The following is a 21,565-nucleotide window of genomic DNA, read 5'->3' as shown; positions in this document are numbered from 1 at the left end:
AATCCTTGGCACATGGCAGGGACTCAATGTGTTTTCATAATCATTGGATCTACAGCCAACTGTTGGATTTGATTCCAGTTCTTTCCCTGAGTAAGTGACCTTGGGCAGGTGAATGAGCCTCTCTGACCGTCAGTATCGTCTTCTGGGGGCAGCGGGAGCACTCGACGCGCAGGAGCGGAACGTGGCGCCGAAGCCTCCCGCGGCCTGGCGGGGTGCGGGCGTGGCCTCCTCCCACTGCAGACCCCACTCGCGCCCCCGCGCCGCACTCAAGACCGAACAAGGAAGCCACAGCCGCGCCTGCGCCCCGCGGTGCCTAGCCCCGAGCGCCCGGCCGCGCACGCGCCCCGCGCCGCCGCGCACGCACGTACGCTCTCAGCACGCGCACGCGCACGCACGCGGCTCAATCCGCGCGCTCCCCTCCTCAGGGCGGGGCCGGCGCCGGCGCGCGGGACTCCACTTCCCAACGTGCCCCGCGGCGACGCTTGCAGTCGCCGAGGAGGAAGGCCGACGCGCAGCGGCCAAGTGGCGGCGGCGCGGGCCCGCCGCACGCACGCACGCACGCACACGGGCGCACCCCTGGCTCCGCCCCCGGAGGCCCCGTGCGGGAGCGCGCCCGGGCGTGCGCAGGGCGGCGGCGCGGGCGCGAGGGCGCGCGGTGACCGTTGGCGCTGAGGGGAGGAGGCAGCGCGGCAGCCGCCGTTGCGCAGATCCGGGCCGCGACTGTGGGGAGGGTGCCGGGGCCAGTGACCTTCCGGAGGCGGGAGCGAGCCAGGGGGCCCGGACGTCGAGCGCCTTCGCCGCCGCCGCCGCCATGAACAACTCGGGCGCCGACGAGATCGGGTGAGGACGCGCCGGCCCGCGCCGCCGCCTCGGCCGGCCCCCGCCCAGACCCGCCCGGCCCGTCAAGGTCACGCCGCGGGGCCGTGCCGAGCCGGCGGCCGGGAACCCGGGGGCGCGACGGGCCGGGGGCCCCTGGCGGGACCTGGGGGTCCGGACGCCCCGCCGCCTCGTGGCCGGGGACCCCGAGCGGGAACCGGGGGTCCGGGGAGTTCTGTGGGTCCGGGCGCCCCGCCGCCTCGTGGCCGGGGACCCCGAGCCTCAACCGGGGGATCCGGGGAGTCCTGGGGGTCCGGGTGTCCCGCCGCCTCGTGGTCGGCGACCCCGAACCTCCACCGGGGGATCCGGGGAGTCTTGGGGGTTCCTGGGGATCCCTGCTGTTTCCTGCCGGGGGGAGACCCCACCGCCGAGCCGGAGTTTACCGCAGGGAGACCCTCGATCGGGAACCCGGGGTGGGGGGTGGGTTCGGGGCACCCTGTCTGCCCCCGCGCCTGGATTTCTCGCTGGCCGGGGGGGGGGGGGGCGGAACCGTCCCCGTGCTCGTGCTTTTCCTCGGGGACCTCGAACAGGAACCTGTGGGGTCCAGGGAGCCCCTAGCCCGTGCACGAACTTGGCGGGTCAGCGCACGTGGCGGCCCGGTCGGGGCGCGGGGGGGGGGTTCCAGTTCTGCCACCGCCCAGCTTCTCCCACCCGGGGCTCAGCGAGTGCCCACTCCACCATCTACTCTCCTCCCAAGTGTAGTTTCGCAAACCGAAGGCCCGAGGGCCAAGGTCATGGGGGGCCGTCGCCGGTCTGCAAGCAGCGCACCCCGCAGTGTCCACCATCTCAGCGCCTCCGCGCCACCTGATGGGGTGTCTGCAACTGTTGTTTTTATGTTGCTGGAGCCCCTTCCTGCTCAGCCCCCACCTAACCCCCATGGGCGGGTTTAAGATAAAGAGAAAGAGAAACTTGGGCGGTGGACAGACAGGCGTGCTCCTGAGGTCTTTCTCCTTGGTGTAACTATTAGTGAGAAAAGGTTTGTTATAGCTAAGTTTCCCTTTTAATTATATCCTTGCCTAATGTTAAACGAGCTGGAGAGGAGAGTGATCCCAGAGGAGCTAGGAAATCCCATTCTGCCCTAGTCTAGGGGTTTGGTCTAGTTTTCTTTGCAGAGACTGGTTTCTACAGCATCAGCGTAATTTTACAGTTAAATTCTTTTTGCGGAGATGGCAGAACAGCCTGGGCTGGGTTTCCGTGGCCTTGTGTACATTTCTCCGTGCACTTAGCTTTGAACAGATGTGGTGTTTACAAAACGCTTGATTTGGTGAGTAAGTCATTGTTGGCTGGTGGGTGGCTGGCCTTACTGAGCCTCCGCCAGGTTCCAGCAGCACGTTACACCATAGGACATAAAGTGTTTTGTGGGCTCCCCCCTCCAGAACCCCACAGCGTTTAGAGGACCAGAAAGAAGGCGTGTAGCTCCTAGCCTGCTTTGTTTAGGAAAGACGTACAGGCACTGGAAGTCTGAGCTGTGTGTCGGGTAAGTGAAAAGTTGCAGCGCTTCCGCTGGGAAACTAGGATGTGGGCAGAAAGAAAGTTGCTGCCGAAAGGGGCAGGACCTGAGGGAGCGGCAGCAGGTCTTCCACAGCCACATGGGCCTCTTTTCCTGACAGCCAAGCCTTCTGCGGCCAAGAGGCTGACTTCTTTAGGCCTGAGCTGCCTTTCCTCTCGCCTGGGAAGGCAGGGAGCCTCCAGACCCAAGAGGCCTGCCCCTTGGTGTGCCCTCGAAGAGACGGCCAGACAGGGGTCCCTGGCAGTTCACCCCGACAGCTTGTACCAACCCCTGGGAGAGGGTGGAGCCAGGATCCAAGGCTGGGTCTGGAGGGTCCCACCCTCAGCACCGCAGACCCACCCCAGACCCATAGGCAGCTTGGGGAGGCCGCAGAGCAAGTAGCAGAACCAGGATCGGGATGAGGGACCTGCCTCGCCGCGCTCCCCTCGCCACCCTGCTGAATGCGCCCAGGTTACCTGAGTTCTAAAGTCGTAGATGTCAGGTGTCCCCGAAACTTTATTGCTTTGCCCCAAAACATTGGTCAGTTTCTGTTTTATGTGGGAGCCTTGTTTCCGTTTGCTGTGGGAAGTCTGGGTCCACCTTGACTTCCTTGCTCTGTGTGGCTGTTCTAGTTCAGTGCTCGTGACCCCATCCGGCTCCCTGGTGATGGGCCCTCTTGGAGTTTCCCGTGGGGGGACCACCGTTGCCCACTTTGGGTGGTCACCGTGTGGGAACGCGCATCATGCTCAGACGAAGTGGTAGCCATGTTATGGGGATATGACCGTCTCACTGATCGCTGACGACACCCACCCTCCCCTCAGACCTCCTTCGCTTTGGTGTCTGGTCAGCCCCTCCCGAGCAGCTCCCAGGCCAGAGGGGCGGCTCCACTGTCGGGACGGTACCTGCGTCCTCAGGAAGTGGGTGGATGCCTGGGGTGCCGCCCCATCGGGGATCTGCACTTTTGAGTTTGAGCCTTTGAAGGTGAAGCTTCCCCGCGTCTGGACTGTACAGGGGCTGGTGAGGCTACTGCTTTTAGTTCATGTTTTCGTCATCTTGGTTGTCACAGTGGCCCGAGCAGAGCCGGGGCGGGTCTTGAGGGCAGAGGCCCAATAGGAGCAGCAGGTGTCACGTGTGGCCTCGTGGAGCCCGGGTGCCAGGGGCGGATGTCCTCCCTCCTGGGCCGCCCGGCGGGACAGGCGCTCACCTTGCTGAGGGCCGGGGAGCGGTCAGGGTTGTGTCCCGGTCTCCTCCGTGGCCTTGGAGAGTCAGCTTAAAGAGGGGTCCCCGGACTGAGGTTCTGGGGACTGACGTGTCATGGAGCCGGAGAGGAGTTTGAGGGGGGTTTTATCTGGCAGATGTGGTTCTGCTGGCATTCCCCGGGGCTGGTGAGACAGGGACCCTTGGATGTGACTGAGGGGAGAGGAGGGTCCCAGGGCGAGGAGGGACCTGGGGGAGGGGAGGGAAAGCGGCACTGGGTCTCTGGAGAGAGCGTGGGCACGCGGCTGCTCACGGCGGAAACGCGGGAGGTGGGTGATGGGGGGGGCACATGAGGGCTCAGGTGACTTAGCACCGGAGGGGTCCTGGGGCGGAGCCTGTGGGTCCCTCATGGGCGCGGCTCTTTCTGGAATGGTTACTTGCGGAGGTTTTGGACGCAGAGAGCTTTCCAGAGAGCTTTCCGTTGAGCTCTGGCTGGCCCCGTGGGTGTAGACCGGGAGCACGGCAGGGCCGAGCGAGCTTCCTGAGGCCTGTGGGCGTGAGCGCCCTATGGGGGGTCCGCTGTGTGGTGGGGGAAGAGGTGTTTCCTGCCCTGTAGGGGTGGGGGTGGAGGGCCTTTTCTCTGGGGCTTCTCTCTTGCATTTTGGAGCTGTCTTGGGCTCTGCAGGGTGTGGAACAGCATCCCTGGCCCCCACCCCCTCGATGCCAGAAGCCACAGATGTCCCCAGACGTGGTCCAGTGTCCCCTGGGTGCAGGATTGTCCAGGTGAGACCCCTGTTTGGGAGCATTTGCTCTTTGAGGCCTGGTTCCCAGTGTGTCCATGCCGCTCGCTCCCGTGGGTTGGGACGTGTGTCCCAGGGCTGGTTGGACGCCTGTACAGTTGGCTGTGATGCTGGGGGCTGCTCCGCTTGACTCACTTCTGGTTCCGGCCGTTGCAGTGGGCCCCAGCACCTGGACCTGGTGGCGTGCTGCCCTCTGTGCGGGGCCCCTCCTCAGAGCCCCTGCCCTGGGCTGCGCTGGACCTCTGTAGCTTCAGCTCTGACCCCTTCCTCGGCGGGGCACACCGAGGCTTAGAAGGGTCAGGGGACTCGGCCAAGGTCACTCCCAGGGTGGCCAGGCTAGAATTGGGGGCACCCCTGCAGGCGAGCGGGGCTGTGTTTCAGCGGAGGTCGTTGTCTGGGGGGCTCCGGCCGGCGGGGGTCGGTGGGCTGTGGTGTCTGTCGGGAGCTGGCGCGCCTCCCACGTGCTGAGCGAAGGTTGGCCCAGGCTTTCCATGTGTTGTGCAGCCCCATAGTTTGTGAGAGGTGATCTCACCGGCCAGCGGAGGGAAGCCTGGTCTGCGGGGTGAGACCCCTGCCCCGACCACTGTCTTTGGGGTGTCCAGTCTGTCGCAGCAGAAGGGCTGAAAGTGGGGTGGCTCCTTGGCTGCAGAAAGGCGTGAACACAGGCTGTCGAGGAGAGGGCGGCCTGTCGGACGGTGTGAGGGGTCCTGGCCTCGGCCCCCTGCCCTCCTGGGCGCGGCCTGTGGTGCCTGCCGTGGGCAGCCTGGGCCGGGGAAGCCACCGGAACCTGACTTTCTGGCGTACGTACCACACAGTTGCCCTAAAGTACCCAGAGCAAGAACAGGGGAGTCATCCAGAGCAGGGGAGTCATCCAGAGCAGTTTTCCATTCAGCAGCCGGAAGAGGGTGAGTGTTTCCCGGATCCCAGCACCCGGTCACTTGTGCCGAACCCCTTCCTGGAGGAAGGCAGCGACCGCACCCCGGCAGTCAGGGTGCAGGCCCCGGGAGCCAACGCTGACTGCAGACCTCCTCTCGGGTCTCCAGGGATGGAGGGGTGTGACAGAGCCAGGAGGTCCCCTGGGGGCGGGGCGGGGTCTGTGGGAGGGCCCCCCAGTTTCCATCTTCAGCTGAGTGATGACTCTGGCACCCTTCAGAGCAGGGAAGGGCTGGAGAGAGGCTGCCACGCGGGGTCAGCTGATCCTTCATCTGCTGAGTCGTGTGTAAGCGCCCAGAAAGGCCTGAGGTCATCTGGTGCCAGCAAGTCTGTCTGGGCCACCCCCCGACGGCGGCAGGGTGGGCAGAGCCCGGCGCCCTGTGCAGGTGTGTTGGCTGCGATACCGGCGATGGCGCCAAGTCTGCCTAGAGCCCCCGAGTCCCTGCCACCGCGGGTCAGTGAGGTCTCCCTGGGCCTTCCGGAACCTTCTATCTGCAGACAGGGAGCAGGAGGAAAGGAAACATATAAAGCACCCAGCACAGCGCTGGCATGGGGTCTCCGGTCACATAGAGCTCTCTCCTGTGCCAGCTGTGCTCCTGACATCTTCTCAGGGGTGAGCAGCTTTCGCCTCCTAGTTTATATAACTTGGGACTCGCAGAGCAGTGACAGGAACAGGGGCACAGTCGCCACGACCTCCTCACGCCGGCCCCGCTGCGTGCTTTCCGTGCCGCGTTCCAGCCCTGTGCGCCTCTGGACGCTCCTGTGTGTCCTGTTTTCCAAGAACAGAAACATTTTCTAAATACAGCACAGTGATAAAATCAGGAAGCACATATCAACACCATATCATCGTCTAATCCACGGGGCAGATTCCGGTTTTGTCAATTTGCACAGGTGATGGCCTTTCTCTCTCTTTTTCCCTTAACGTCTGATTTTGAAATTTAAACGAGGGCTGGAACCTGGACTGGTCAGACCAGTTCCTTCCTCCTCAGCGCATGGGGGTAGGGTTGCTTGGAGGGGCTGGCTGACAACCTTCCTGTCCTGGCCACGTGCAGGCTGAACAGAGGTGGGTATTCCTCTAAGTGAGTTGGCGTTTGTCTCAGGTTTTTTGAGACTGCTCCAGGTCCTTTGTTTCTTCAAGCTGCTTTTCCACAGCAAACCCATTTGTGCTTGTGCCCAAGGCCTGGGCACAGAGGCGGTCCATGCCGGCCTCAGGGCCCTTCGGTCATCGCCCGCCTGGGTGTCAGGCCCTGGGGCAGTGGGGCACAGCTGTGGGCTGTACTCCCCAGGGTCTCTGGGAGGCAGGAGGAGCCTGGCCTGACCTCGCAGGGGTGCGTAGGGGACAGGACAGGAAGGTCATGAGGCCCGGGTGAGAGCTCCTGGCCTCCCCATCCAGGAACGCGCTCTGTGTGGGGGGACGGGGACATGTTGAGGATGGCAGGGGCCACCTGTCTGGGGCGGGGAAATTGTTTCTTCCACACTGAGTTTCTCTCCCCCAGGCAGAAAACCGCAGTGGGAGGGACCCCTGAGTGCGGCTAGGGCCACTGCCCTGCAAGGGTCTGTCCTTCCATCCCGGCTGCCGGTTCTTGGGCGCTCGGGGACTCAGTGCGCTCAGCCTCAGGGGGCCGTTTTGTCTTCAAGCCAAGCAAGGTGGGGTTGGCTGTGGACGGGGACAGTGCCTGGGTGCCGTTCCGAGGGTGCCGGTGTCCGTCCTTTCCCCGGGGCAGCAGGCGGGATGGAGACCCCCGTCCCCGGCCTGCCCTATCACACCTGCCCAGGATCGGGTTGGGAGCCCGCAGCACAGGGCATCTCTCCGTTCACTTAGGCCCAGCCAGCCTGAGAGTGGTGGGCAGTGGAAGGCTCCTGGGTTCTGGACCCGCCCCGGGACCACGTGGACACTAGGCAGGGAGGCCACCGGAAGTTTTCCTCTCAAACATTCTAGGGCACCTGTCCGAAAGGACAGCCCGGGCCACCCTGCCACGTCTGAGCTCCAGGGACCTCCCCAGTGATTTGTGGGTCCTTACTTGTGACCACGTGCTGCATATCCCAGCTTTGTCCTAAAGCCCTCACCCCCGCTGTCGTCCGAGTTTGTTGCGTGGGATCTCAGCTCTGGACTTGGAAACCTTTGGTGTTTGCTGAGCAGTTGGGAAGCTGCCCCGTGATCCTGCTCCCAAACTGGCACGGTAGGGGGTGCCGTCGGTCTCTCTTTTCTTACTGTGGTTGAGGTTAGCGTGTACATGCGACTTGGGATGTTCTAACTCTCACGCCCGCCCTGTGGGCAGATCTTGGAGGCCTCTTTCATGCCTTTGACTGATGAGGCTGGGCCGTGGCCGTGCCCCGGGTTACCACCTTAGGGTAGGCCAGATGGTTGGCACTTTGGGCAGAACCCTCTTTTTTTGCGGGGGGCGCTGTGCCATGCAGCCTGCGGGATCTTAGTTCCCCGACCAGGGCTTGAACCCAGGCCACGGCAGTGAGCACCGAGTCCTAACCGCTGGATCACTAGGGAGTTCCCAGGGCAGAACCCTCTTGACCCTGAATGTTTTCTCGTTGCATTGCAGGAAGCTCTTTGTGGGCGGTCTTGACTGGAGCACCACCCAAGGTAGGTGCGAGTGGACCTCGGTCTTTGGATTGTGTGAATTGTCTTTAATTCCTGACTTATTTATTGTCTTGGTTTCTGGGAAGGGGCACTTGATCAGGAGTTGATGGGGGCAGAGATGAATGATCGTGGGCTTTGGAACTTGATCTCGTCCTGATGCTTCATGGTCATGGTCACGGTCACGGTCGGGGAGGGTGGCCGGCTCTGAAGGCAGAGGCTGTTGGCATGTGGAGGTGGAGCCAGGAGGGCTAGGGATCCACTGGCTCTGCCTACTCAGCTGTGGCCTTTCTCCTTCCCGCGGAGATGGGGTGCACCTTCCCTTCCCTGGCGCCCCGTCCTTCACCCTCTCCGCTGCCCCCACGTCAGTGGATCAGCCAGTTTAAAGGTTCCTAGTTGCACACTTTCCAGGTCAGGCTGACGGGCTGGGAGCGTGTGACCTGCCTAACGCCCTGCTGTGCATGTACGTGTGTCCCGATCTCTGAGCAGAGACGCTGCGCAGCTACTTTTCCCAGTATGGAGAGGTTGTGGACTGCGTGATCATGAAAGACAAGACAACCAACCAGTCTCGAGGGTTTGGGTTCGTCAAATTCAAAGACCCAAACTGCGTGGGCACAGTACTGGCCAGCAGACCACACACCCTCGATGGCCGAAACGTGAGTGCCGGTCCCCGAAGAAAGCTCTCCGTCTTGTTGTGTGTGGCTCCTGGGCGTGCCTCTGTGCCCAAGCTGTGGTGTGTGTGTGTGTCGAGGACTGCTTTCCCGTGGGATTGGTTTGAAGGGGTTAAGGCTCCGAGCTTAGACCGGGCGCTGGGCCAGGATGCGTCCCGGGCCACCTGATGGGCCCTGTGCCCCTGGCCCTGCTGCTCACACCTTCTCTTCTGGGGGAAACAAGCCTCCTGTTCACCACTGCTCCTTTGAAACTTCCAACAGATCGATCCAAAGCCATGTACGCCTCGGGGGATGCAGCCGGAGAGGACGCGGCCGAAGGAAGGCTGGGTAAGGGGCTGGGGGCTCCTCCTGGGTGTCCCGCAGCTGCTGATGCGAGGGGAGCCGTGTCTCTGACCTGGATCCTTGCTCACTCCGACTGAGCAACAGGAGGGCTTCCGGCATGAGGTTGAGCAGCTGAGAACTGCTCGGGTCGATTCAGTGTTGGAAGTTTTTTATCTCGTAGCTGAGAAGTTTCTTATTAGTCTACCTTGCAAACGACGGCTCACAGCCATCTGTCGTTAGGAACCTTCCGTTGTATCCGCACCGACTGCTCCCGGCCACCCCCCGCCCCCCGCTCAGCGCTCCGCTGACTGCTCCCCTCCAGGGAGGAGGCCTGCTGAGTTCAGAACCCACCTTGGGACTCTTGTGAGCCGCGTGTGGCCCCCGGCGCCAGGCCAGCTGTCACCCAGAGTGCCCTGTCCTCGAGGAAAGCCCTGCTGGACGGGCTGGCCTGGGGGCTGTGCGGGGCTAGGGCCCGGGCACCTGCATTTCCATCAGGGGCCTCAGACCAAGGGCGTATTTTTCCCGCTTTCTGTTAGGAAATATCAAATACAGAAAAAGAGTGGTACAGTGAACACCTAAATAAAACACTGCCCAGATTCATCAGTGGTCAGCATCAGTGATCTACACAGCCGTCCCTCGGTGGGATCTGCGGGGACTGCTTCCAGGACCCCCGAGGTGACCAGAATCCACAGACGCTCAAGTGCCTTACGTAAAATGGCCTGTAACCTACGCACGTCTTCCTGTGCACTTTAAACCATCTCTGGATGACTCATGATACCTGATACAGTGTAAATAGTTGGCTGGCGTGCGGCAAATTCAAGTTTTGCTTTGTGGAACTTTGTGGAATTTTTTTTTCCGAATATTTTTGATCCATGGTTGGTCGAATCGAAGGACGCGGAACCTGTGGCTGCGGAGGCCGGCCGTGTGTGTACCCACCTCCGCGCCTGCCCCTGCCGCTGGCACCCTGCCCCCACGCCCAAAAGTGCAGCCTTTGCGTCCCCAGCTGCTGGTGTCTGGGGGGGTGGGAGGAGGTGGCAGCGCGGGGTGTCCACAGAGAGTGGGGTCCGGGCCAGAAGGCGGAAGAGGTGGCAACTGAGCCTCAGTTACCAGAACTTTCCACCGTCCTTGCATCACCAGCTTACACACTGCCCCTGGAAGCGAGGCTGGTCTGCCAGTTTGGTTTGTGCAGGCCACCCTGGTACTCGTTCTCCTCCCCTAAAGCCCTGGGTTCCACACCGCAGAGCTGGCAGGCGCCGTGGGTGGGCGCACTTGGGGCGCCCCGGCTTCTGTCGGCGGGTGGACGTGTTTGTTCGTACAGCGGCCGTTGCGGTTTTCTGGACTCACTGGGCTCCTGGGGTGTCTGGTCTGACCTTCAGAGGCCACGCCGTGCACAACAGCGGGGAGTGTTAGGAAGTTTCCCCACGTGAACTAACGATCTTCTCTTCCTTGAAACAGCAGAAAGGACCCAGGAGTGATAACAGTAAATCAAATAAGATATTTGTCGGTGGAATTCCTCACAATTGTGGTGAGACAGAGCTCAGGGAATACTTCAAGAAATTCGGAGTGGTGAGTTCTCCCCGCGCCAGCAGCAGGTCGGTCAGGGCGGGAGTGGCGGAGCCCTGTGTCCTGGGGAGGCTGAGCCTGGCACAAAGCAGACCAAAGCCCCATCCGTTCCCCGTGTGGCCAGTTACCATCCCAGGAGAGGACTTACTGTTACAGACTGACCTCCTGGAAGGCCCTCGGGTCGGTTGTAGCCACCGCAGTGGAAAGCGCTAGATGGTGTCAGGGAGAAGGGGTTGGGCTTGGGTGAGGCTTCCGCCCCCTCCCATAGGATGGGGGGCGGGTGGGTTTGTTTTCTGGAAGAGGCTAAAAAACGTCAGAATCTTACGGGGGCTCCTATGGGGAGCTGAGTTCTAGCAGAGCAGACAGGACACAGGCAGGGCTTAGGGGGCCAGTGGGCGGGGAGGCTGTCCCCTCATCCGAAGCAGAGACACGAAGTCCCCCCAGGCTTCCACCGGCCACGCATGCCCCGGCTGCAGCGTGCTTGCCTGGTGGTGCCTGTGTGTGCCCAGGGCCTGGCAGGAACTTGCGCGGAGCGGACGAGGAGGGGAGTGTGGTGGCCCAGCCAGGCCGGGGACTCTGATCCCGGGTGGGAGGTCCTGGCTCTCGTCTCCCCACTGGAGCGTGGCGCCTGGGCCCCTGGTGATCCGCCACCCACCCTGCCCCGTGAGCACCCCTCGGCCTGCTCTCGGCCCCGTGGGTCTCAGAGCCCAGGAAGCTGGCCTTTTGCCTCGGGACTTCCTGCACTCGGCAGCCAGTCCCAGGCAGTGGGGGCCGGAAGTGTTGTAGGCAGATGTGCCCATGCCACCTGCAGACCTGGGCCCTCAGACAGACGCCCATCTCCCTTCCAGGTCACGGAAGTGGTCATGATCTACGATGCGGAAAAGCAGAGGCCTCGAGGTAAAAGAGATGGAGTTTGTCCCTGGCCTTCCCCTCAGATGGCAAACTATCTCACAATTAGGTGGTGGTTGTAGCGAGCCTTGCCTCAGGAGAGGGTGGTTTGGAGACTGAAGTCCCTTCCCACGCAGCCCCAGCCTGTCTGCTTCCCAAGGGCAGGCGGTACAACCTTTTTTTTTTTTTTTTTTTTTAGCTCGTTCTTTTGAAGTTTTTACAACTTGGAATGAATTTCAACATGGTTTCTGTTTTTAAGGGTGTCCTGAAAGATTAGTCTTTCTTTTAAATTGTGAACTTCCTCAATTACGACCGTCTCCTGTTTTAAGTTCACTCCAGCGAAGTCAGGAGTCTCATTTCATGTCGTCAGGCTAGGTCTGCCCCAGCTCGGCTTGAACGTGGAGTTCCCTTGATCCATCCCATGCTTTTTTCTTCTTTTCTTATTCTTTCTCCCCTAAGTTGGCGGGGCAGGTGGGAGGAGGGCAAGGAGCCGCCCCGGCGTGCCCCCACCAGGCTCCCCCAGCCGCCCACCTGCACGTCCACTCTGGTTTGCGGGGCTGGGACACTGGGCGCCCAATTTCCGTGCCCTTTGTTTTTCTTTCTTTCCTTTTTTTTTTTTTTTTTTTTTCCCCCTGGCTGCTGCTATTTGTCCCTGCCTCTGTGTTTTGGTTCCTGAACCGCTTTTGGACTGGCCTTGTGAGCTAGGTGCGCCAGGCCCTACGGCCCCTGCCCAGCCCCTCGAGGCATCCAAGCGTGGCCGGCGCCGCCCGCAGCATGCGCCCGCCATGCTGGAGAATAGTTTGCCATTTGAACCTCATCCTCCTCTTCCTCCATGATTAAGTAACGTATCCTCACTTCATGTCGATTAAGCTGTTAAGTCTTAGTCTTAATTTTAATGTAGACGTACATGCTTAGTGACATACTTAAGTGTTTCATAGTAAAGTACAGTAATGTTAAGTAAGTTGTTTTTCCTTTTCTCTCTGTGAATTGTTTGTGATTAACGATATCTTTTTAGATTTCTCTTCTCCAGGTGCTAAATTATATCACACAGGTACAGGCCAGTCCCGCAGTCAGAGGAGGGAGCGGGCTTTGCTCCAGTGGGGTGTAAACGAAGTTTCAGTGTGTTTCTGTTCCGCTTCCTCAGCGGTGATGTCGCCTCTTGACAGACAGACGCGTCCCTAGAAGCCCCGCCCCGGGGCTCCTTCCCCACGACTCACCGCCTCTTGCACTCTAAGGACCGCGAGCCCTGTGGCTTCAGACACTCCTGCACTTGGAGAAAACGTTCACTTTTTCACATGCTGTTCATCACCCATGTTGTGTTACACCATTTGCCTCCGATCTTGGGACGCCTCGGGACGCGGGGGTCCCGAGGCTGCTCTTAGACACCCTGTGGGCCGCCTGTGGTCCTCAGCCCGGGCCCCCGGGGGCGCCAGGCGGCCTGGGCGGGGTCTGGGCAGGAGGGGCTGCGGGAGAGCGCTCGGGGCTCGCCCCTTGGCCCCGTTCCCATGTGGCTCTGACATCCTCCTCCGCCGTGGGGCTTGGCGAGTCCCCGCGCGGCCCCCGGTGCTAGGCGGGTGGAGGGCGGGAGCTGCGCCAGAGCCAGCAGTTGGTCAGCAGGCGCCCCGAGAGCTCGTCCCTACTTTCTCTCCTTCCTGAGCTTTCTCCGAAGCCTCCCTCCCTGTCCCTCGGTCCATCTGAGCCTCCCCGTCCCCGCCCGGTGCTCAGTCCCCACACATCCCGGCCGCTGCCTTTGCTCCCTCACGCCCTCCTGTGTGCCCGCGCCCGCCACTGCGGCCCGTCTCCTCCAGTATGTTCATGGTTCCTCCCCACGCTGTGTGCAGGTTCTGTGTGCATGTGTGTCACATTCAGGCACGCGCGTGTGCGGAGAGAACAGGCCTCCCTGTGAGACTGCCGCCCACCGTTCTGAGCTGCCTTCCTTCCTCCATACTTCTCCAACCACAGTTTTGCCAGGAGTCTTTCCACGCGGTCTGTACGACTGTGCTCCCGCATCCTTCTTTGCTCAGCTTGAGAGGCCTGGAGGCAGCTGCTCTTTCCTGGGCGCTCCCTCCCCTGCTGCCCAGGGCTGCTCCCCCCCCCCCCACCGCCCCATGCATCCACCTCCCGCGGTGCTCCGTGCCCCTCCCCCCACACCCATCTTCCGCCCCTTCCCCTGGCCTGTCCTTTGTTGTTCAGGGTCTTCCGGCAGCCAGCTGCCGTGGGGGGCCTGTAGTGCTCAGCGCAGATGGGCCCTGGGGAGGCAGAGCAGCAGCCTGAGGGCTGGATACTCCACGCTAGCCAGGCGGCCGCGCTCACCAGACCAGCAAACTTCGTTTATACTGCACTCTCTTGTGTTTGGGAAACGCTAAATTGTTTTTCCCTTTGAAATTGTCCTTTTGATGACATGGTGCCTCTTGCTCTTGCTGCCGACAGCAGTGTTTGACCTGCTGGAACCCACTGTGGCCTGTATCTCTGTGTATTTATTTATGTAGCTACGTGTAGATAGACACCTGTATACATACGTACGTTACCTTGGCAGGACTCCTCGGGCTTACCCAACAGCGTTGGGCAAGCTTGGCGAGGCTCTAACTGGTAGAGACGTACCTCTGTTAAGGCGCTAGAACAATGTACGGCTGCTGTCAGCACTAGCTGCAAAGCGACTGCCAGCCGAGGGGGAGGACCCTGGGTTTCAGAAAAGCAGAAGCACACCCATGACACACTCGGGGCTGCCCGCCAGCCGGGCCCTCACCGCCCTGCTGTCCGGGCTGCTGCTAAGATGCACCCCGGTGGTTCCAAGGTCATCTCTGTGGAGGAAGCGGCGTCTGGGCTGAGACGTGCTCATGCCCCACAGCCTTGCACACTTGCTTCGCTGAAACCCTTGGTCGATCCCTCGGCCCGTCCCTAATACTGTTCATCATCCTGTTTTGTGTCACAACACCCTGCTACCTTGATTCACTCTTCGTCGTTGGCTAGGTTTTGGATTTATTACTTTCGAGGACGAACAATCAGTGGACCAGGCTGTCAACATGCATTTTCACGACATCATGGGCAAAAAAGTGTGTAGTTGTAGTTTTATTTTACCTTAAGACCAAACTAAGTCTTAGGCAACCTAGGGATTTCACTGGAGAGGAAATCCCTTGACAGGAGGAGGGCCGGGCTAGTCATCCTGGGACCCCGTGCTGGGGGTCGGACCCGGTTCTGGGAGCCCCTGGCTCTAGAGCCCCTGGGGGGCAGCCGGCGGGGCGGGCAGGCTGGCGTCCAGTGAAGTCACGGGTTGCCTCAGGCTTGGTTTCAGTGACCACTCCTTCAGATGTGTGTCCCCTCCCCTCCCATCCCACGCCGGCCCGTAAAGTGCCGGGCCGTGAACCTTTGAGAACAGGTTCCGTGTAAAACTGAAGGCAACGTAAACATCCTGAAGGATTGGTTTTCAAATTGGGTCACTTACTGTGAACTCGGTACCGACCACATGCTCCTGATAGTTCTTAACTCCATGCAGTCAAGTGACCTCTGGTTGTTTCATCTTCATACTGTGTTGCTGCCACGGAGGGAACCTCTCGGGAGGTGGCCCGACCCCTCATTTTCCGGCCCTGAGCTTGCTGAGAACTCAGCTCTCACCTGAGTAGCTGGTGGGGGGCTGTGCAGTCGGCCAGGCTGCCGTCCCTCCCAGGCCCTCGGCTTGTCCTCGTCCCCTCGGCAAGCCCAGCCCTTCTGCCGGAGCCCTGGCCAACTCGTCGGCTGAGACGTGGAGGGACTCTGGCCCCATGGGTACCCCCCCCCCCCGCCCCCTCACTTTACAGATGGGCGGCTGACTCAGCTCCACCCGAACCTGACTGTGCAGGAGACACAGTCACGCTCTCAGTTTGAGACGTTCATTGATGCTCCTAGTTTAAGGTTAGCGTGCAGATTCCGAGGGTGTGCGCTGTTACGAACACACGTTCAGAGGAGCCCCGTGTCCCATGTTTTAAGGTCCTGTGGCATTTACAACTGGGGAGAAGTGAGGTCCTCCTTCAGGGACAGAGAGGCCCGCTCAGTGCACGGATCTGCTCCCGGGGCAGAGTCCAGCTCCAGCCCCATCTCGAAGGGCTGGGGCCCACTTGTAATTAAAAGCTAAGGGCAGAATAGGAAGACTAAAAGAATATGTATACTTTTTAAATCACAGGGCTGCTTTGCTTTGTAAGCAGGAACCAAATTCCCTTAAGGAAAGTGTGAAGACTCATTAACTTGAGTTCTTTGAAATGGGTCCTCTGGTCCTGCTTTCACACCGCCCTGAGCTACTGGGGATTTTGTTCCTGTCCATGGAGCATCCTCGGGGCATCGGAAGGTGGGGTCTTTGTGCCTCTGTCCCCCGCCTGTCTGTTCTCTCCCAGGAACGCCTTTAGGCAGAATTGATGGGATTCTGAATACACGATGCTTGGCGCACCAGGCTGTGAGACCCCAAGGACGACTCCAAGTGAATTCACTGTCTCTTTCTCCTCACTAAAATTTACGCTACAAACAAGAATAACTGGGGATTCTAGAATGCTAACGCAGCCCTGGAATCGGGGGTCTTTGCTGTCAGTTGGCCCACATTGGAAAGGCTGTGTAGGCGGGGCTAGGCCTGGTGGGATGGGTACCTCGGTCCCCTTGTCCCGCCCTCCACATGCTGTGGCTCCTGGCACGTCCAAAAGCGGAAGGGTCCTGGGCTGCTGACCTAACACAGTATGAAGATTGCTTACTGATTCAAATGTCCATTTTATTGCATGTTTGTTTACTTTTTTTGTTAGACGTAATGTAAGATTCTCTTATCACATCCATTCCCTCTGACATTATTTTGAGTTAATTGAGATTCTTTAAGCGTTAGCCTGGGGAAGGTAAGTCTTTATCTTCCATTAGACATTTTAAATAAAAAACCTAAGTAAATCAACTGTGTTTCTCAGGTATGAGCTGAAGGGCGCAGGCAGGGTGGGGGCTTTGGAGAGGGCCTGCACGGCCGGGGAGGCCAAGAGGAGGGCCGCGATGGTTGGCACAAGCCTGGCCTGCGTGACCCTGGGTTGACACTGCCCCTTAACTTGACTGAAAGCCCCCTGTCACGCACAGAACTCTCTGCGGACTCTTGGCCCTCAGCCCTGCTCTGCAGTGGGTGGGGCTTCATGTGTCTTACAGTTGGATCTGTTGTACCTGAGAAACATTTTTTAGACAAAAGAATTTAAAAACTTTTTTAAGAAAAAAAGTTACTGGCCTAAATAAGGTTTATAGTTAAGTATTTAGTTTTAAGTCATAAGATGCTAAGTGTAGTTGTAAGTTATCTGAGGGTGTGTCTGAAGGGAAGGGGGTCTGAGACCCTCAGCGTCTCCCTAAACCAGAGCTCGATTTGTCTAGGTGGAAGTTAAACGGGCCGAGCCACGGGACAGCAAAAGCCAAGCGCCGGGCCAGCCGGGGGCCAGCCAGTGGGGCAGCCGGGTCGTGCCCAGTGCCGCCAACGGCTGGGCAGGTCAGCCCCCACCCACGTGGCAGCAGGGGTACGGCCCACAAGGTAAGGCTGGCGCCCCTCCCGACGGGCCCATCCACAGCTGGGACGTGCCCACTGGCACGCGTGTGGGCCGTGGGGGCTGGAACCCGCGCCAGGGCCCCTCCCTGTCCAGGGCTGGGTGGGTCTGTCCCCTCTGCCGCCTGCGGGCGCTGGGAGTGCTGGGCTGGTGCCTCTGGTGGAGGTCGGAGGTGTGTCCCCAAGGGCAGGTGCCACGAGGCCGGAGTGGGAGATGGACGTGGCCTGACTGTCGTGCAGGCTCTGGTCGGAGGCTTTGGGGAGAGCGGGGTTTCCACCCAGTGGGGAGGAAGCATGGAGTCCTGCCTCTTGGGCCCTTTGGGTCTATTCCAGCTCCCCGGGCTGCAGGCCCTCCATGTGGGGCTGGCAGAACTTTTACGGACAGCTTGGGGGAGGCTTGGGGTGGCCAGGGGCCCCGAGCCAGGATCCAGGAGCCTCCATTCCCTTTAGAAACCCAGAGAAGGGACACTGTCCAGGGAAGGGCACCAGGCGCCCCCAAGCTCATAGACCCGTTTCTGCATGGCTCCAGGCTTCATTCCTGGTCTCTCCAGGGCTGGCTTTTAGAATGTTTTTTATTGCAAAACAAGCCACGGCTGTAGGGGACCATCTAGTGAGACCAGATGCCCTCACACCCACAAGCAGGGGAAGAACCAGCGCTTGGCCGGAGGCCGCCCTGGCTTCCTGCCTCCCAGCCTGAGTCCCAGACGTGCGACTGAGTCCCTGCTCTGTGGGCGTCCCCGCCCTCCCGTCTGAGGGGCTGCTTGGAAGAGCTGGGTCCATGTGACCCAAGGAAGGCTCCCCTCTGACACCTCCCCTGCACCCGTGATGCGTCAGGACACCAGGTCCCGCGGGGGGCGGGCGTCCCCAGTCCACGCCATGGCGCTGACGCGGCACCCACCCCCTCTCTGTTTTCCCCGCAGGGATGTGGGTGCCAGCAGGACAGGCAATCGGTGAGTCCCTGTTGGGAGGAGATGGAGAGAACAGGGTGTGAAGTTGGCGGGTGGGGCTGGGGGCTTCTGCCCGCCCTCAGCCTGCTTGCTGTGTTCCAGGTGGCTACGGACCGCCCCCCGCGGGAAGAGGAGCCCCGCCGCCGCCCCCGCCCTTCACTTCTTACATCGTGTCCACCCCTCCCGGAGGGTTCCCCCCTCCCCAGGGCTTCCCCCAGGGCTACGGCGCGCCCCCGCAGTTCAGTAAGTGGCCGCGGGCCCTGTTGGGGGGGGTGGGGGCGGCTGGGAGTTGTCGGGTACAGAGGACCCCCCCCCCCACCCGGCTCTTGCTCACCTCAATCCCTCGGGACCTGCTCTCCGTGCTTCACTTGAGGGGGCTTGATTCACTTGCTCTGCCCAGCTGTAATTGAAGAGGCATCAGATGGTCAGCGCCCCTGGAGGGCTGGGGCGGGCCTTCTGTCCCCCAGCACCGTGGGTAGAGGGTGTGGCCACACCTGGTGACCGTGTGTCCATCAGGAAAGAGAAGTGCCTCACCTGATCTTGTAGGGCCGACAGGCAGCCACTTGAGTGTGTCGTTCAGCCGGTGGGAACTGTCTTCCGCCTTCCTTCCCTCGTGGTCCTTGGGGCGGCGTGCTCAGCGGCCCCCTGTGGCCAGTGACCCGGGACCGGGCAGTGCAGCCCTGTAGCCCGGACCAGGGCCTGCGGGCCACCTGATGACCGTGTGCCCTTACAGGAGGGGCGCCTGCTCCCTGCCCAGCCCCCGGCCAGTTTCATTTCTGATGAGAAAGAGCGGGGCACCCTTCATGGACGGCTCACAACTTCCCGCTTTCCCAAGGCCATCCGGGCTGCGGCCCCGCCCCGCTAGGCATGCGCTGCCAGGCTGGCGGCTGGTCGGGCTCTGCCCGGCGGGGGTCGTTTCCTCGGCTATGGGCCCGGCCTGTGGGTGTCCTCGAGGCCTGGCTGCTGGGGTGGAGGTGGTCCGGGCGGCTCCCCGAGGGCGAGCACCGCGTCTGTGTCTGTCTTTACTGTCTGTCTGCAGGTTTTGGTTACGGTCCTCCACCTCCCCCACCGGATCAGTTCGCCCCCCCGGGGGTCCCCCCGCCACCGGCCACTCCGGGGGCTGCGCCTCTGGCCTTCCCGCCACCTCCGTCTCAGGCCGCCCCGGACATGAGCAAACCGCCGTCGGCGCAGCCCGACTTCCCGTACAGCCAGTACGGTGAGTGCCTCGCTCTCTGCATTCACGCGCCGCGGGGAGAGCTCGAGAGACCCAGGCTCGAGCGGGTCTGAAGCAGGCGCTTGGTTTCTGGGGTCTCGGCCAGGGCGCTGGCGCGGAGGAGCATCCGCGGCTGGCAGACGTCTGGGGCCTGTGCCTGGGGGCGCCCCGGCGGGCCCTGCCGCCTTGGGTGTCTGGGTTTGTAGGGCGCAAGGCGGGTATGAGGGCCGTGCGACGTCAGCATTGTGCGTCCCCAAGGGTGCTCGCCAGGTAGATGCTGGAGCCCGGGGTCCGCACCCATCAGAGGAGCTCCTGTGGGGACAGGGTGGGCCTGGGGCTCTGCTGGCGCTGAACAGACGCCCCCAGCACCCCTACATTGCACACTCTTGTTCCCCTGGGGGCCTTTCCCGGCCGCGGTCCCTGAGCATGTGGGTTCTCGCCTCACCCGGAGCAGGACGCAGCGGCGGTGGCGGGTGTGGGGTCGCCGGCCCCCGGTGGGGGTGTGTGAGCGACAGCGCGTGTGCCCCTCCCCGCCCCCGCTCCTCTGCCGAGGCCGCCTGGGGCAGTCAGCCTGGTCTCGTCTCTTGCCAGGCCTGGGTACCTCTTCTCCAGAGCCGCCAGGCTTCGGCCCTCACTTTGTTTACACTCTTATGGTCAGGCTGAGCAGTGATGTGGCCTAGGTAGGTGGCGCCTCCTCCTCCACGGTCCCCACTGCCTGCACCCGGGCCACGATGTCGCCTCCTCTGCCATCCTGGGCGGGGGTGGACTCGGCGGTGCCCTCGGGGACGGGCCCTTGCCGGGGCAAGGATCTCGGCCGGCCACCGCCCTGCTGACCCCGAGCTCTCCTTCCATGGGGCAGCACGGTGGGCGTCTGGGCCCCCTGGACGGCCCCCTCTGCCGCGCATGGTGCGGGTCTGCTCCTGCTTGGAGGAGGGGCTGCCCGACCTGGACGGGCTGTGCAGGCAGCACCGTCAGGGCCAAGCTCTGTACCTGTACCTCAGGCTGGCCTGTCACATTTCCTCCCGTCCTGAAATCTGTGCTGAGTCCACCCTGTGTTCCGCCCGAGGACAAACTTTCTAGAAGCCTGTGGTCCACCAAGGCAGGCCAGATAATCTGTGTCTCCAGGCTCAAGGGCCTCTCCGGCCGTGAGGGCAGGGCAGTGATTGGGGAAAGGGGCTGAGAACAGATGGGACAGACGAGGGGTCCGAGGGGTCTCGGAGCTGCTTTTCTTTCTGTGCAAGACAGCTGCCCAGGGTCCTGCCGAGGCTCCCAGGTGGGCCCTCCACCCTCCGGGTCCACACCCTGCCCCACACAGGGCCCTGGCCGTGGGTGCCAGTGGGAGCGGAAGCGGTCCCAGCTCACTGGGCTCTTCCCCGCAGGTTACGGACAGGACTTGGCGGGCTTTGGACAGGGCTTCTCAGACCCCAGCCAGCAGCCCCCCTCCTACGGGGGCCCCTCGGTGCCCGGCTCGGGGGGTCCCCCCGCCGGCGGAAGTGGCTTTGGACGCGGTCAGAACCACAACGTACAAGGATTCCACCCCTACCGACGCTAGCCGCAGCACCTAGAGGATGTCAGACGGCTGAGGCCAGGATTCAAACTTGTGAACTCGTGACAATCACAAACTTGGGGAAAATACCAACTGGAGTGTGGGGGGCTTCTGGCGGTGGCTGTGGGCATCTGGACCGAAGTTTTTAAACGTATTCTTTCTCTAACCCATCAGCTCAATAAAAAAGTCACTGGTTCAACAACAGGGTTAAAAAAATTCTTCAGCTTTAATTCAAAACTTCAGGTTTCTTTTTCTTCCTTTTTTTTGAAATTATTTTCCTGAGCCTTTATTTTACCGTATATTGTAAACTTTTATGTTAAAGAAAAAAATATACATTTACAAATTGTGAGATTTTTAAGAGAAATTTTCTACAATGTATACTCGCTTATTTTTTAATTTAAAACAGGGTTTCTGTCGGCACTGGTGGAGGTGAGGGGCGTTTTTAGTCCCTCACTCCTGGCTTTGAGGGTTGGGACTCGTTGGTCCAGAAACTCTGGGAGCTTAAAGAAGAAATCTACTGAGTGTGTTTTGTTTTTTGTTTATTCTTTGCTTTTGTCGACTGGCGTGCCTGGCCACGTCTGCAGGTGCGCCGTGGGCCGTGCTCGCCTGCGTCCGCCCTGGCGTCAAGGACCAGGAGGCCGGGCCAGCCCATCTCCCGCGCTTGGGGCTTCAGGGCATCCCCGCTGACCGGTTTGAATAAAGAAAGTGCGTTTGGATTAGAAACCCACGCTGTGTCCGTTATTCTCTCTGCTGGGAGGAGTCCCTTTCCGTGCGGGGAGCCCGGGCCCTCCTCGGCAGGTCTGGGGCTTTGGGGATCTGGTCTGGGGGGCGGGCCTGGTCAGAGCTGCAGACCCACTGTGAGGGACCCTGGGTCCCAGGGTTCAGAGGCCACTTGCCGGGCTCCGAGGAAGAGACGTCTGCACACACGTGGGTGGGGCTGGCCAGGCCTCCCCCGCCCCTGCGGGAGTGACACCTGGACTGTGGCCTCGGGCAGGCCGCTCATCTTTCCA

At 61.2% G+C, this 21,565-nt stretch overlaps 1 protein-coding gene across 9 annotated transcripts; it reads left to right on the top strand.

The window, feature by feature from the left end:
- The first annotated feature begins 633 nt into the window (after nucleotides 1–633).
- On the top strand, nucleotides 634–21,278 carry DAZAP1 (DAZ associated protein 1). Of its 9 annotated transcripts, none has more exons than XM_036845968.1 (13): nucleotides 634–840; nucleotides 7,851–7,891; nucleotides 8,375–8,541; nucleotides 8,818–8,883; nucleotides 10,333–10,443; nucleotides 11,289–11,337; nucleotides 14,299–14,381; nucleotides 16,684–16,837; nucleotides 17,770–17,799; nucleotides 17,899–18,039; nucleotides 18,836–19,012; nucleotides 19,601–19,689; nucleotides 20,389–20,565. In XM_036845968.1, the coding sequence occupies exons 1-12, from the start codon at nucleotides 812–814 to the stop codon at nucleotides 19,687–19,689; spliced, it is 1,137 nt and encodes a 378-aa protein (XP_036701863.1). In that variant the 5' UTR covers nucleotides 634–811; the 3' UTR covers nucleotides 20,389–20,565. The 9 variants fall into 9 exon arrangements, with proteins under 9 accessions (XP_036701863.1, XP_036701861.1, XP_036701862.1 ...); XM_036845972.1 differs by lacking the exons at nucleotides 634–840; nucleotides 19,601–19,689 and adding exons at nucleotides 1,967–2,140; nucleotides 2,253–2,353 and having other exon boundaries at nucleotides 20,389–21,269; XM_036845969.1 differs by lacking the exons at nucleotides 634–840; nucleotides 19,601–19,689 and adding exons at nucleotides 3,926–6,186; nucleotides 7,235–7,475 and having other exon boundaries at nucleotides 20,389–21,269.
- The last annotated feature ends 287 nt before the right edge of the window (nucleotides 21,279–21,565 follow it).

The sequence above is a fragment of the Balaenoptera musculus genome, chromosome 3 (assembly GCF_009873245.2).
Source record: "Balaenoptera musculus isolate JJ_BM4_2016_0621 chromosome 3, mBalMus1.pri.v3, whole genome shotgun sequence".
NCBI classification, from domain to species: domain Eukaryota; kingdom Metazoa; phylum Chordata; class Mammalia; order Artiodactyla; family Balaenopteridae; genus Balaenoptera; species Balaenoptera musculus.
Note: the sequence above shows the minus strand (reverse complement) of the source record. Positions and strands in the feature narration are given on the sequence as shown.

Excerpts from the sequence above, each read along its gene's own strand:
- DAZAP1 (XM_036845966.1), top strand. The coding sequence starts at position 812 with ATGAACAACTCGGGCGCCGACGAGATCGG. Across the intron at positions 841-7,850 it reads TCGGGCGCCGACGAGATCGG|GAAGCTCTTTGTGGGCGGTC; the intron begins GTGAGGACGCGC and ends GTTGCATTGCAG. Across the intron at positions 10,444-11,288 it reads ACTTCAAGAAATTCGGAGTG|GTCACGGAAGTGGTCATGAT; the intron begins GTGAGTTCTCCC and ends TCTCCCTTCCAG.